The sequence below is a fragment of the Anser brachyrhynchus genome (assembly GCF_964034855.1).
Source record: "Anser brachyrhynchus genome assembly, chromosome: 5".
NCBI classification, from domain to species: domain Eukaryota; kingdom Metazoa; phylum Chordata; class Aves; order Anseriformes; family Anatidae; genus Anser; species Anser brachyrhynchus.
The window spans coordinates 48,665,929-48,681,844 of record NC_137699.1 but is presented as its reverse complement, the minus strand read 5'-3'; the positions used below and the strand labels follow the sequence as shown (position 1 = coordinate 48,681,844).

The 15,916-nt window shown below is 42.8% G+C and overlaps 1 protein-coding gene across 1 annotated transcript; it reads right to left on the bottom strand.

The window, feature by feature from the left end:
* Positions 1 to 1,834: 1,834 nt before the first annotated feature.
* On the bottom strand, positions 1,835 to 11,215 carry PSMC1 (proteasome 26S subunit, ATPase 1). Its single transcript, XM_080593783.1, has 11 exons — positions 11,115 to 11,215; positions 10,638 to 10,691; positions 9,754 to 9,850; positions 9,236 to 9,360; positions 8,450 to 8,635; positions 8,124 to 8,252; positions 6,448 to 6,544; positions 6,115 to 6,304; positions 4,607 to 4,758; positions 2,677 to 2,831; positions 1,835 to 2,145 (listed from the first exon to the last, which is right to left on the bottom strand). The coding sequence occupies exons 1-11, from the start codon at positions 11,115 to 11,117 to the stop codon at positions 2,011 to 2,013; spliced, it is 1,323 nt and encodes a 440-aa protein (XP_080449909.1). The 5' UTR covers positions 11,118 to 11,215; the 3' UTR covers positions 1,835 to 2,010.
* Between the last annotated feature and the right edge of the window lie 4,701 nt (positions 11,216 to 15,916).

Genomic DNA, 15,916 nt, shown 5'->3' with positions numbered 1-15,916 from the left:
TTCATTTATTCATCTTTGTTAAAGTATTGTAAATGTTACAGGGAATATGCAAAATTTTAAAATGGTAATAGAGCATATTCTAAGAGCCTTATAATATCCTGCTGATTGTAGGTGATGCTGTTTTTTCTATAAAATAACTTTTTTTTTTTTTTCCAAAGATGAATTATCTTTAAAATCCATGCTTCTTTCCAATATGAGAGACCTTCTGAATTGGAGGTAGGAGTTACTTTGTGTATTGAATGGCGACATCAAAAAGTGATTTTTTTTTAATTTGCTTTTGCTCTCCTGTCAAAGCAGAATGCCACTTCCTCTAAAGACCTGGAAGGGACATGGAGGTAGGGATGAGGGGCAGCATGTTTCTGCTCCTGTGTGTGTGTCTCTTCTTTGATCACCTTTGTATTCCATGTGATCCCTCCTCTGGGGCCCTTCCTCTCTTGCACAGCTTTTCCTGGTGCATCACTGCAGCTGCTTCCTTCACTTGGGGTGGTCAGGGGCTGCTCACCTAGTGGTGCTCCTGGAGCAAGTCTTGCCTTTTAATTCAGACCCCGTGAGATTTTTTTGTCTCTGTGGTGAATATGCTGGCTCTGTTGCTTTTGTCTTCATTTTTTTTGATTTGATTTTAGAAATGTTGGAGAAAGTGGCAGAAGTTAAATTCTGCTGTAAAAGCTAAACATTTGTCAAATATGTTTCTTCTTCAGTTAATGTGGTAGTCAATATACTAGAACACAGTTCTTGATCCTGTTTAATACCTTGCAGCTTTCCTTGTCAGTTCCACCAGCCTCTGTGGTTGTTGCTTCTTGCCTGCCTTACCAGCTGTGTCCCAGATAAAAAAAGAAAGCCTTGTTTACTGCATGTTCTAAAGCTCTTGAGCCCATCAAGTAGAGATGAGGCCCACTGTCATGATTAGAAAGTGCTTGCCTATAAAAGTGCTGGCTTGGTGACTTTTCCAGGGAGACAGATCTCATAAGATTTACAGGAATGGGTAATAAACGTTGCTGTTTTTTTCCCTTTCTCCAGATGAAAACCAGCTCTATTTCAGGGTTCCTGTCATCCAGATAAACATTCCCTTCATATGTAGGATTTGTTTTTAACAATGAACCACAATTTTAACATGGAAAAACAACATCTCTTGGCCTTGCTGCTGCCATTGTTGTTAACAGCACTGGCAGTTATCAAAGGGATTGCTTTATGTGTGACTTCCAAATTTCTGTTACTGTCCAGATTTTCTTCCCACAGAAAGTTTCCACAGCAAAGACTGCACTACTTAATTGCATTCTGTATACCAAACTAACAGCTTTTATTTATATGTATTATGTATATATATATATAAATAACTTTTAAAATCAAGCATATAGTGTTTAGAAATGAATGAGTTAGAACTGCCCTTTGTTAATGTTACAAGTGCTTTTAACCAAACATATTTAGGTCTTTACACTAATATCACTGAGTAATCTGTCTTGCTTCTTGGAAGCACAAATGCTAGATAGAGGGTACTTGTCCGTAACATACAATACACTTCAAGGGTTTAATATTTTCATTATTTTTTACGTATATATTACTTAGGAAAGTGAGGTACTTGGAGGTGACTTTTGTACTAGTTAGGCAGGCATGACCTGCCCCCCACTGCCCCAGGGGAAAAAAAGGTACTCTAGCTCTAAGAATAGAGGCAAGATGCAGTACTTGTGTAAGATGACCCTGCCTAACAAGGACCGAGCAGTGGGGAACCTACTGATGTGCTCTTCACTATGCATGGGGTGTGCCAGCACTTCTTGTTGGAAACAAGTCTGACTAAAGCAACAACAGTGTAAGTAACTCTTAATTATCACCAAAGCAGTTCAGTTCAAGTAAATGTTTTATTGGGAAACAAAGTGTTACACTGACTGAAAACCATGATCCACCAGAACTTAACCTCTTCAGGAACGAGAATTAGCTAGACTCTCTGGTTTTACACACAACAGTCATCTCAACCAGGAAAGAGTTCCCAAAAGTTCCTGAACATGCAGAGATGACTTAAAGATACAGTCCCTCTGGGGTTCCCTCTTGCTTCTTATAGAGAACGTTCTCTTTTGATTTTTTGAAGTCTTCATTTGTTACTTTCATTCGCCGTTCCCTCAATGCCATCAACCCAGCTTCTGTACAAATTGCCTACAGCAGAGAAAGCAAAATAAGTTACTGATTCTGCAGCTACTTCAAACAACACCTCAGAAGATAGCTAGAGCTATACAAAAATTCTGCTCAGGCTGTAGTGGTGAAGATTGTTAGCAAAATTAAAATTCAGTTTTCGCTACTGTTTAGTAGCACTGAAGCATGTAACACCATCTGGATAAAGCCAGATGTCTTTCCATAAAGTAGTGGTTGCATGACAAAAGAAATGCAGCTTCACAATAATTCCCATTTCCCTCCTCCCCACAGAACAAAGGCATCCAGCTCGTAACTGTAGACTGTTACACTTCTGCAGTGGGGTGACAAAGGAAAGTTAATGCCATGTGGTAACTCTAGCAAGACCTTTGTTTACTTCAGCCATAGTATGCTTCTTATCCTGGACTGTTTTGCATGATTAACAATATCTTGGATGCTTCTGCATGATTCCATATTCCTTTTCTAATTTATGACGTTTTGGATACAGTTAAACTTGGGACTTAGGTTTTGAACTATGAACAGTGGTGGTGTACACACCTTAATATCTGCACCACTGAGATCATCTTTTGCCATAATCAGCTCATCCAATGTCACATCGTCTGCCAGCGTCATCCTGCTTGTGTGAATCTGAAAGATTCGTTTCTTGGTCTTCTCATCAGGTAGAGGGAACTCTATTTTCCTGTCAATACGTCCTGCACAAAAGAAAAGTTCATGCTTAGTTGTTTGATTGTTTTTTTGTGTGCATCTACTGGAAAAAGAGCAGGAAGAACATTTCAAATTTATAGTGATGGTAACTATCTTCATGCCAGACTCAATCATGTCTTAGAGCAGAAAGTGAGATCAGACGGTTCTGTTTGTAATGAACACAAAGGTGGAGTTGAAAAGAGACGCACTGCTGCTTTGTAAAAGCCTGTGTAACTGCAAGTAAAAGGCATCTTACCTGGGAGGCATCAAAAACCCTAGCTTCCTCGAGTCATGTAAATATAAGAGTAATTCATCATACCACAGAGAAGTGTTAATCCAGTACCTATACTCTAGTAACACACTTCATTTTACTCTGAGATTACATTTAACTCTGACGCTAAATGTAATTTAGCTTCATTTAACTCTGCCACGTACACACAAAAAGAAGTTACTGTGGCAACACGAACCCTTCCTATATAATTAACTTCTCAAAAAAAAATGTTAGAAGTGTTATGTAGTACTGTAAAACCTATATAAGAAAGAAGGCTTTGCATAAGTTCTGCTGGAAGTTCCTACCAGATATTTCCTGAAGTCCCTACTGCCAGAAAGCTGTTCCAGCTCCTATGGTTCCAACTTACTTAATAAGCATTCCTTTTAAAGATATTTTCCATCTCCAGATCACGCTCATTATTCTCTAGTTTTACAGTATTTACTTCAAGGGGTTGATGGTACCACATACAGTATTCCAGAGTAAAACACACACTGGTAACAGTTTACCAAGCTCCTGCCACAGTTGCTCAAGCACTGGTAATTTAAATACATGATAGGCATAGGAGGTTTCTTTCCATTTAATTTCAGAGCACCCTAACTTGGCTTTTAACATCAGCACAGTATTTTCTGCTCAGTTCTCAAACAACACCTGCTTTTGAGTTGGAGGGGTAAGCCTAAGATGGAGACAAAACCATCTTATTGAAAAATCACACCTCAGCAACTTCATATGGTGGAAGTTCTCTCTAAACTCCTTGGTTCCATACAGTCTATTGACCACTCAGATGCATTCATCTAGAATTATTTTGCTCTCTATTTTACCTGCGTTACTTAAGAAAAATATCTTTACAATTCCTTCAATACTTAAGATTTACTCGAGGACTCTACCAGGAAGCTTATTCCCTTGATCACTCTTGCTTTCAAACTTCTCGTTTAAAAGATGCCACATGTATTTATGCAGGTTTTGGTACAGTTTTGCTGGCCATTTAAAAATAGTATTTGTGTCTGTTCAAGCTCTTGGCTCAACATGTAACACACATATAAAAATAAGATACCATTTCTCCCTCACTCATCCCCGAAATGACAGGTCACTAAAGAAGCAGACAGGTATCACTGCATCAAAATCCACCCACTGTTCAACTTAAGGTCTCGCCTATTGAATTCAAATGGGAACGCCCTACTTTCCCCAGCTGCTGAAGGTGTCAACAAAATGCTGCTGCTCCACTAGGTACCCACGTTAACAATCACTTCCCAAAATACAAAGGAAGAATGTTTTAATTATTTATACGTATAAGAGGAGTTAGCACATTTCTTCTCCTGCCCAGGTTTTTCTTCCATTTAGAAACTCGTGAATGGGTTCTGATTTTTAACAGACACACCAGCATAGATGAGATGGTGAATAGAGACAAACCACTGACATGCATTCTTCTGACCAGTCCATGTGTTTAATAAGCTGTGTCACAAGTCCTTCCACAGGGGGAAGTGCCTTAAGCATACACGCTGGGAAGTCTCTTACCTGGCCTAATTAGAGCTGGATCCAGCGTTTCTATTCTGTTTGTGGCCATGATAACTTTAACGTCCCCTCGAGAGTCAAACCCATCCAGCTGGTTCAGCAGCTCCAGCATTGTGCGCTGGATCTCTCTCTCACCGCCTGAATTTGAGTCATACCTTTAAGACAAGAAAATAGTCAGAAAAAGCACTATGCAAATTTAAGAACATACTTCACGTTAACTGCCACAAATACACAAAACAGTCTTTTTAAAATGCCCGTGTTACAACAGAATTTTAAACATTCGCCTATAGAAAGCAAAAAGCAGGTTTTCACAATCTCATTGTGACATCTAGGTAAGTACAGAGGCACTGAACTATTGTAGCTGTGCATAATAACAGCAATTACATGAAGGAAGTCTGTTCTTTTCCAATGTCTGTAATATAGTTGGAAATCTCATCTCTCCTTAACACATGAACAAAAATGTAAAAAAAAACCAAAAAACACAAAACTAGTTCTTAAAAGGACACGCATCCAACTTGGAAGAAAATAAAGCCGGACAGTTGTTTTTTCCCTTATGCACACAGGCACAACTGTATGCTTTTCAGCCTTACTAATGTGGCTTCTGGTTTTACTCTGCCCTTCCTAAAACACAGGTACCAGGGGATAGAGTTCTGTGCTTTAGTCACTTCACTTTGCAAATACCAGACTAGGTACTCTTCATACAAAAAGCCTCATCCATGTTTAGGAACAGTCTGAAGCAACGTAGCGGTTATGAAGACTTGTGAGTGTTACACGCTTCCCCATCAGCCCCATCTGTTCTACATAATGCTGAAATACAGGGGGCAGAAGCTCCTTTATACTAGAGATTCAGGCTGGCAGCTGCGTAGTAAGATATATGAGCATCATTTTGTTTTATTTAAAGGAGAACATATAACTGCTTTAAAGCCTATCTGAATTGGACAGCTCCAAGCAGCCTACAAAGTTTTCAAATACAGCTTGGCTACAGGCTGAACAACAGCTTAGCTTGACATAAGCAATGCTGATCAAATTCCACATCCGTGACATTACACTCTGTAGCTTCCCACAGAACGTTCTAAAAACTTAGTTGTAACTGTTCAGCTACCTATTTAGAAAGGCACACAACACACAGATGTACTCAGTGTTAAATACACTGCTTTACTCCTGAATCACTAAAGCCAGTTCCTGTGTTTGCACTTGCACTGAAAGCATGCCATAGACACTTGCACGGTGCCTCTTCCAGTGCAAGACGCTGTGTCATGGAACCAGGTAGCAAGAGAAAAGAGGTTAAATCTCTAGTCACACCTATTTAACACAAAAACGTTGTGGTGTTTATGTTAGTCTGAATAATTGACTTCTTACTTGCAGAAAATTGCTTAAATCAAAGATATTACAGAAATGGTAGCAGAGCTAAGAAACAGGGTATCAGTACGGTTGCAAAAGATGACTTTCCGGTAAGCCTTTTATTGTCCTTGGCAATACCTCTGTGCGAAGTGGAAGCTACAACACCGTACCTCTTTGTACCAATGGCATCGATTTCATCAATGAAGACAATGGACGGAGCATGCTCTTCAGCCACACGGAACAGTTCTCGCACGAGCTTTGGACCATCACCCAAGTACTTCTGTATAAGTTCTGAACCAACAACTCGCAGGAAGGTCGCTGAAGTTTGGTTTGCTACTGCTTTGGCCAGTAAAGTTTTACCTAATTGCAAAGAAATACTGTAATTAGTCTGCAGGCAAAATAAAAGAGTCATATCAAATTTGTGACAGATGTGGCAGTGGTTTAACGCTACCCAAGTAAAATTTATTTTTCTTGTGCTAGCTTGGTACAGAACTCTAAGATACCTGTGCCAGGCGGGCCATACAGAATGACTCCTTTGGGCGGCTTTATCCCCATCTCTTCGTAATACTCAGGATGGGTGAGGGGAAGCTCCACAGACTCCTGCATCATGACAAAAACAAACGTGTTTTTATAAACAGTGAGCACTCTCCACAGAAGATCTGTGGGGTTCTTCAGGACTGCATTAATAAAAGGCAAAAAGAACGCAAGTAATTGCAAGGCAGACCTTGAAAAAACATGCATCTCGGTTGCCTGCAATTCTAAGGCAGGCAACTATTCTACCCAAACAGGTCTTCCTATTGCTTCTCTTCCACATGTCAAGCTGAAACAGTGAGAGTCCCCCCCTCCTTCAATCTAAACACAACAGGCTGAATTTAGAACTCAGACCCTGGCTCCCAAACACTCATACAGTACTTCGGGGGGAGGCTTTCCTTTAAGAATGCTTTCCAGTATGAGCTACCAGACGCTACGGATGAATGTTTTAAGTGCATTTATGATTTTGGATGTGTATCCAAAGCAAAAGAGTTGAGTTGGCTGTTTGACTGAGGGTGTTGGTTGATGAGAAGCTCAACACAAGCCAGCAATGTGCACTTGCAGCCCAGAAAGCCAACCGTACCCTGCTGCATCAAAGCAGTGTGGTCAGCAGGTCGAGGGAGGTGATTCTGCCCCTCTACTTGCTCTTGTGAGACCCCACCAGGAGCCCTGCGCTCAGCTCTGGGGCCCCCAGCACACAAAGGGCACGGACCTGTTGGAGTGAGCCCAGGGGAGGGACACAAGGATGCCAGAGGGCTGGAGCACCCCTCCTGTGAAGAGAGGCTGAGAGTTGGGGTTGTTCAGCCTGGAGAAGAGAAGGCTCTGGGAAGACCTTAGAGCAACCTTCCAGCCCCTGAAGGGACCATACAGGAAAGCTGGGGAGGGGCTTTTTTTTCAAGGAGTTCAGTGACAGGACAAGGGGTAACAGCTTTAAACTAAAAGAGGGCAGGCTTAGATTAGATGTAAGGAGGAAATTCTTTACTCAGAGGGTGGTGAGGCACTGGCACAGGTTGCCCAGAGAAGCTGTGGCTGCCCCATCCCTGGAGGTGCTCAAGGCCAGGCTGGATGGGGCTTTGGGCAGCCTGCTCTGGTGGGAGGTGTCCCTGCCCACGGCAGGGGGGTTGGAACCAGATGGTCCTTAAGGACCCTTCCAATCCAAACCGTTCTATGATTCTATGAGTTTTCACAGGGTTCGCTCTAAGCTCTGACGGTAGGAAAACAAAAAAACAATACACCAAACCCCACAAACGAACAAACAAAAAACCCCACCCTTCAAATCCTTCAATTACATGTCATCTGCACTTTTCAGAAGGCACCCCCTTATCTTTCAATAATCAATAACTTTACAACTTACGCACTGCAAACCAATAAATTATCGCACAGATTATGAGCTCAGTGCTTTATACATTCCACATCAACTGTGGAATGTTTCTGTGCATACGGTCTGTGAATGGGTATACTACAAACTTAAAAGGTTTGTTTAGGTCCACGTGTTGCCTGTAGTGAAACTGAACCAAGAAATGCACTTGCAAGATACAAACCACCACCACACAAACAGCAGTTGCTTCTGCTGTTACTCCTTCAGGCTCCTGGCCTAACAGCTATGTTTATAGTTTACTTAACAGCACAAATTAGCCCATCAGAATACCTTGATTTCCTGAATCTGGTTGTCAAGGCCACCAATGTCAGCATACGTTTCTTGAGGAGCTTTCTCAACTTTCATCACAGTAACTAGGGGATCTGTGTCATCCATCAGGACTCCTATCACAGCATGAACCTAATGCAAGCATTAAGAGTTGTTAAAGAAAGCAAGCAGCATTGATACAAGATCAAACCGAAACCCAACACCCATACATTTAGGTGTGTGAATAAATGGCACTAGCCTCAGACCCTGCGACCCTGAGATTCTCAGAACAGAGGCCAGTTAGAACAGCAGAAGAGCGTGTGCTTCTTTTAGCAGCTCGCATAACTCACCTTATGATTTAGCAAAACAGAGCAGCCGGGCTCCAGCAAATCCTTGTCCACAAACGACAGAATGCTGACGTAGTGTTCTGATCCCACTGAGGTGGACACAATAGCGTGGTTATCATCAATGATCTCCTCCAAGGTACCCACAGACATCGGTGTTCCCCTCAGATCATCCACCTTTGATCTTTCCTCCTGTTGTCAAGGAGAATTCAAGAAACAACTTAAGAACACAGACAAAAACATTACTATTAATGGGTTGGGCCAGAATTTTGAGTGTTACCTTCATCTTAACTACAGCACAGCTAAAAGCTGACAGCACATTTGGGAGATTCATTGTATTTCTCAGTTCACTTTACAAGCCAAATGACAAACATTTTTTGCTGTTGTTTCACTGCCCCAAAAGGCATAAAAGCACAGGCCAGTAACATAACTCACTATTATTTTAGTTCTACGGACACTAGCATATGGATATGCCTAGCTAAAATATTCTTTCTCATATGGGACCCGCACTTTCACAGACCACTAAGAAGCAAAAAAAAAAAAACAAAAAACGAACAAAACCAAAACCAACTACTGACTCATCTGTAATAACCTATGCTTGGACTAAACGCATTAAACCACTAGAAAAATACCCTACTTTCCAAACAGTAATTGAGATATAATGAAAAATTTTAATACATGTAACATTTAGAATGACTTACACATTCACGACACTTTCTTTCCATTGCTTCTATATTAAGTAGCTTACATTAGAGCACTCATTTTAACATTAACAGTTCACTCAAAACTCACCTCTTGTTTCTCTTCCAAAGGTTTCATTTGTTCTTGATTTCTGATAAATTCTTCCTCCATTAACAGGTAATCTTTAATCCTCTCTAATTTCAATAGTTTGAGTCTGCACTGTGTGTGAGGAGTCACTGTAATCACAAGTACAATCACAATATTTTAGGTCAAGACTGACATGGTACCAACTGTTAATTCATTACCAGAATTTCTGCTTTATTTTCTGACAATACTTTCTATACAAGCAGCAATCACTAAGTAACATCACTGTGTAAATCTTGCCCCACTAAGTTTTGGTCAAAAAATCTTTTAAATGCTATTTCCCCTACTTTTCTCCTAATTTCAATGTCTGTCTCTTAAATGGGAATCCATGGGATGCATCTTGCATAACAACAATCTTATTTTGTATTTTTAAGTTTATACGAAATGGAACTGCATTTGGCCTTGTGGTTTAATCATTTATGTCTCGGGCTGTACATCCGGCCACATCTCGGGGACAGGACTGCTGGGGCAGGCAGAATGCTCACCTAGAGGGAGTTTGCTGGCAGCATCTGGTCCCTTTGTTTTCTTCTTCTTTTTCCCCACTCTGGTTGGAACTGGAGGTTCATATTTCTTCTTCTTGTCCTTATCCATAAAAGGAATTTCATGGGAAAAAAAAATATCAGAATAAAAGCAATGAAAAAACACACACAGAGGTTAGGTACACAGACTGAGAGCTCAACTTCACCTGAACGCCTACGTAACAAAATTGTTTCCTTTACGATATAGAGAGACAAGCCCAAAAGAAGTATTAACCTTATTTTCAAGAAGATTTTAAAATTTCTTCTCCCGCTTATTTTAGATTTCTTCCATTTTCAGTGAATATAGAACACAGAAGGCTGAAACCTGAACTAAACCACAAACCACTCGTACACGAGAGGATGAAGAAAACACTGAAGCTGAACACTTCTGTTGTTTTTAATCTACACATAACATGACTTCAGTTTGCCAGCTTATATATAGCTCGCAATATACAGTATTATGCTTCCATTTCCTAAGGAAACTGACCTCTAAGGTTCCACAACGTTATGTAAAGACCTCACGCAAATACCCGTACAGTGCCATTTTCAAATCAAAACCAGTTACTTAACTGCCACCTTAAAGGCTTTCCTAACCCAGGCAGATTTACAGGGCTTTTATTTTTATTTTTTACTTTTATAAGTAAATTTCTACTGCCAAATATTTTCAGTTTTCCTTTGCACCAAAGTCCCCTTCTGTATTTTTGAATGGCAACCTATTCTCTCCTGCGCGCATCCAGAGGAAATAACGTAGCTCTGGGAGCAGAGAAGAAAAAAAGTGACTTACAACCCGCTGCAGCCAGCCTCTGCAGTAGCACAGCTGTAAGAAAAGGCGCTTGTTTGGGTTTAGTTACCTTGTCATCCTTCTTGCCACCACCAGGACCGTGTCCACCACTTTGACTTTGACCCTGAATAAAGTAAGATAAAACAGAAAATCACGAGGGCCATATAAACGTGGAAACGCAGCGATCCTGAAGCCTAAGCGCAGCTCCGCGTAAGCAGAAGGCCGGCTCAGACCCCCCTACCCGAACAAACCCCCAGCCGCCTGCCAGAGGCGGACGGAGGGCTCCAGGCGGCGCGGCACGCCGCCGCTACGGGCGGCCCTGACCCTCACAGCACCGCGCCGGGCCGGCCCCTCGGCGCAGCCCCGCTCACAGCGCCGTGACTCGGCAAAACGCGCCCAGGGGCTCCTGAGGGCTCCGGGGTCCCGCCAGGGCGCTGAGGGGCGCCGAGGGCCGGGCCCGGCCCGGCCCGGCCCGCCCCCGCCCCAGCCCCAGCCCCGCCGCGGCCGCCCGTTCCCGCTCCCGCTCCCGTCCCCGTCCCCCCCTCACCATCTTCCCTCCGCGCCGCACCGGAAGCGCCGCGCCCGACGGCAGCCGGCAGGGGACAGGGCGGCGTTGGCGCTACGGTGCGCGGAGAGGGCCAGAACCCGCCGGCGGCGCGGGGCGGGGGGGCGGGGCCGCCATTTGCCCGCCCGCCGCCGGCGGGAGCGCGCCGTGTGGTGCCCGCCGCGGGGGCGCTGGGCTGCTCCCGGCCGCCCTTTTAGGCGCTGCTGCCGAGTTACGCTTTCTGGTTTTCCTAACAGAAGAAACATCCCGTAACGGACAAACGTGACATTCTGAGCAGGCTGGGGGCGGCAGCTTTTGATTAAATCGTGTGAAACGGTGTGCTCTGCCCCTCAGTGCCAGAAATCAGACGAGCTTTCAACTCTCTTCCCCCATGAGATATTTTTCAGAAATTCCTACAATTTAATTCACATCAGAACAAGAAGCTCACGATACTTAATTGCATCTCATCATCAACCAGCTGCCACAATGTTAATATCCATAAAAATGACACTAAATCTTATAAAATTATATTAAATCTTCTGAATGTGTTGGAAAAGCATGTCTTAGTCGTGTTAGTTGTTACCTCCTCTAACCACTACCAGAGGGGTCTTTCTTGGAAGTTCAAAGCACTCTGGTAGTGTTGTGCCACAAGTGGAAAGCTTTGTGTTTGCAGCTCCTCCCTGCAGTCCACACCTGCCCGGGTCAGTGTCACGGGAGGTGCTTTAAAATACACCATCATGACGAAGTCATCGGTCACATCTTAGCCTTTGCAGATATACTGCGAAGTCTGCTCTCAATGTGTGGCCCGGTACTGTGAAAACAGATATGTGAACACTAGAGAGTAGCCTGAAATATGGAAAGAATCATGGAACATCCAAGTTGGAAGGGACCCGCAAGGATCATCAAGTCCAAATCCTGGGTCCCCAAAGCTTTTCCCCATAAATAAATATTTTTTTCCCCAGTTCCCCCATAAATGAATAAATAAATAGAAGGAAAAAAAAAAAAAGGAACAAAACCAGAGGTAAAGTTTTGCAATATTGATGGAAGGATCTTCTACTGAAACCGTGTCTGGACTAGCACACTGAGTACTGCCTGCAGCAAATGTTTCCAGAGTGCTACTGGTACTGGTTGTTCTCTACCTGTAGTGTGAGCTACCATGTGTTTTGATTGTTCCAACAATATAAATGGGAATTAACTTTGTGTATAAAAACCTAGCAGCTCTTCTTCCAAAAGTTTGTTTTCCTGTAAGATTTTTTCCATCTGTGTTTTCAAAATAAATGAAGGCATCCGACCTTGTTTTACAGTTATTTGCAGAGAGAGTAACTAGAAAACCTCAGTAATGAAAGAATGGAAATACAAATCAAAGAAAGTGAGTTGTTTTTTAAATGTACGTCTAGGAATGAAATCTAAATTTCAGGAGTTTTAATTGCCAATAAAGAGACATTGTGGTGAGTTTTCTGGTAGGACTCCTTGCTGTGAGCAGATCTGTGTGGGAATGCATCAGCAGAGGAGAAAGAGTGGTAAATATTCTTTGAATTTGTATTCAAAGTTACTTTTTTTTTTTTCCCCTAGACCTGGTGCTTCCTTTCATCTCTTCCATCAGCTACTCAGTATAAAAGCAGAGTTTTTTTCTTGTAATAATTGCTTTTCCTACAAGCAGCCCTGAAAGAACACTAGTAAAGTTTTCCAGAAATCCCCCAAGTAGATGTACTACCTGTCTGCAACATTCCTGGGGAACAGCTGTAGAAACTTCCAGTGTTTCCACTGACATTCTCAACAGTAAAGCACAGACTGAACACAAACGTGTGCCCAGCCCAGAACCAAACGCCTGTTTGGGGTTGGGCCTGTTTCCCACTGCTTGCACGCACAGAGCTGGGCACAGGAGCCCTGTCCCTGTTTCGGGCCCGCCAAATTTGCTCCCCACCTGTCCCCTGCAGCACCCAAGTGCCTGCCTTCTTTGCTGGAGCAGTCACTGTGCTTTTGTAACACATACTTTATGGAATTTACTGTCTTACAGGATCATATATGTTTATTTATTTATTTAACCTTACACTGTATAGCTAAAAGACTATCCTCTCACTAAAATATATACACTTGTCCTCTCTTCAATCTCTCTTTTGATTCAGGTATACCCATATTTATTTACAATTATACCTGCAATTGGTAGGACTGGTTTCACAGAATCATAGAATCACTGAGGTTGGAAAAGACCTCCAAGATCATCTGGTCCAACCATCACCCTACCACCAATGCCACCCACTAAACCATGTCCCTAAGCACCACGTCCAGCTTTTCCTTGAACACCCCCAAGGGACGGTGACTCCACCACCTCCCTGGGCAACCTGTCCCAATGCCTCACTGCTCTTTCTGAGAAGAAATGTCTCCTAATTTCCAACCTAAACCTCCCCTGGCACAACTTGAGGCCATTTTCTCTAGTCCTATCACTAGTTATCTGTGAGAAGAGGCCGACCCCCAGCTCCCCACACCTTCCTTTCAGGTAGCTGTAGAGAGCAATAAGGTCTCCCCTGAGCCTCCTCTTCTCCAGACTAAACAACCTCAGGTCCCTCAGCCACTCCTCACAGGACTTGTGTGCCAGGCCCTTCAGCAGCTCCGTAGCCCTTCTCTGGACATGCTCCAGGGCCTCCATGTCCTTCCTGTACTGAGGGGCCCAAAACTGAACTCGAAAAATTACCGTGCACCGCCCGGGAATCGAACCCGGGTCGCAAGAATGGGAATCTTGCATGATACCACTACACCAGCGGTGCAGCTTTGATCCAGGTTTCTTGTCACTACTTCTTATAAAACATTTTAGTGGCTTGTAGCTTAGCAGTCCTTTGAAGTGGGATAATTATTTCATAAGCTCACCAGAATGGTAGGAGTGTGGGGTGAACCTAAAGGCTCAGCTTTGCGTTTCTGAACTCACAAGACACATCTATGACAGCAATCTGTTTTTGTAGCTTTTATAAATATTAGGAAATTATATATGAGAGCTACATTAAAAGGATGTTGTCAAGATTGTCATTAACTTAAACACACACTATGAAACAGTTGTGGCAGAAAACAAGAATCAGAAGGGAAATACCGTGTTTTTTAAACCAATTTCCTGATTTGGGGTGATCTGGTTAATGGTTTTGAATTCTTGGGGTTGTCAGTGCTGATTAACTGTGAGTGCTACAGAAATTCACTTATGTAACCTGGCTGCATGTCTTAGCTATCAACATCCAGATTTTTGGTTTAGATGCAGAGCATGGATAATAACAAATTAGGAAATGTGAAGAATAAATACGTTTAATGATCAAAGTGCCTCTGATTTTTGTGTTGCCCTCACTAGAAAGAAAAAAAAGTGAACAAGCAGGGGTAACCAAAAAAACATAAAGTCCTTTGTTTGCTAAAAATGAACATAGCCTTAGGAGCATCAAAAAGCTGCCCCTTCATATCAAAAAATGTTGAGCATTGTTCAGAGAGGGTGTTTTATTTTATTTTATTTTATTTTATTTTATTTTATTTTATTTTATTTTATTTTTGCAATGTGTTTTTCTTAGTGTTTTTTATTCCCTCTTCTTTATTCTGCAATAAGCTTACTGCTGATTTTCTAGGCATATTTTAAAGCCCACATCTTTATTCCCAAGCATTTGGGGAAGAAGAAGGCAGTTGAGGTCTGGGGGAATATTAGGGCAGGGATTAGTAGCTAGCAGGGAGGTTTATTTTCCCTTTGTACATTGAGGAAATCACTAGGATTGGTTGTACTGTTGAGGTTAATCTGGATTTCTTAATACATGTCAAGGCACCTAAAGCTTTTTTAAATGTTTCCATAGATGTAAACAAACCTCCAGATAAGAAAAAGATCACTCTTGTTATTGCAGCTACATGTAGTGGGTTTGGAAGTTATTCCCACCACCTGCTGATTGGCACGTGACTACATGAACGGTAGTTATAGGCAGGGTGCTGACTCCCTGTAGGCTCCCCTCGGAATCAGCCAAGAAGTTTCTCCACCAGTTCAGAACCATCACCTTCAGGGAGAGTCTTTTAGAGTCTTTTACTTGACATTGCCCATCCAGCGAACTAGGGAGATGGCTTTTTTTAACCAAGCTGCTCACGTAAGTGCCTTACATTAGGCAGTGTGATTACCTTGTCCTCCCATCACCAAGGCTAATATTATAATTTTAAAAATGGGAATGTCACCTTCACGTCCATTCTTTTCCTGACATCCACATTACACATGTGCAATGTACAATTCATTGGACGTTGTTCATTTTAAAAAGGAGTGGAAGCCTGTTAGTTTTGTCCCTACCCCCATCCTGGCTCTTAGCTAAAGCCCGTTTGGTATGAATTATCGGGTATGGATTATTGGGTATGTACAAATGAAGATAGCATTCCCTTAGAACAGATTCACTCAATCTTCCATGACTTGTCTCGTTAGTCAGAACGTCTGTGCTCTTCCTTGCCACGGCACTGTGTTTCCAAACTGCTAACGGTGGTCCTTGTGCCTTCCCCATCCCCGGGATATTCTGCAGCTGCCTTGCTCTCAGTGTGGGTGAGAGCAGCTCTCAGCCTGCTCTGGTCTGCAGGGACTGCTGCATCCCCAAGGTGTCAGGAGCTCTTGCCCTGCCTTTCTTTCCCTGCACATAGTCACCATGCTATTGCTCAGGAGGAAAGACTAAACAGCAGCTAACAGCCACCTGCAGATTGCTCGTTTGAGTGGAGAGCCCCGAGGTGGCTCCCCGGCTTTAGCGCAGCTTTATGTTGCGTGAATTAGCATCAAGCAGCTGCCAGAGAATGGAGGGTTAGGGCTGCAGCTACAGGCT

What these genes read in the sequence shown, in the direction of transcription:
- PSMC1 (XM_080593783.1), bottom strand. An exon ending in GTGGCAAGAAGGATGACAAG is followed by an intron (nt 9,851 to 10,637) that starts GTAACTAAACCC and finishes TTTATGGATAAG; the next exon opens with GACAAGAAGAAGAAATATGA. An exon ending in TGCCAGCAAACTCCCTCTAG is followed by an intron (nt 9,361 to 9,753) that starts GTGAGCATTCTG and finishes TTGTGATTACAG; the next exon opens with TGACTCCTCACACACAGTGC.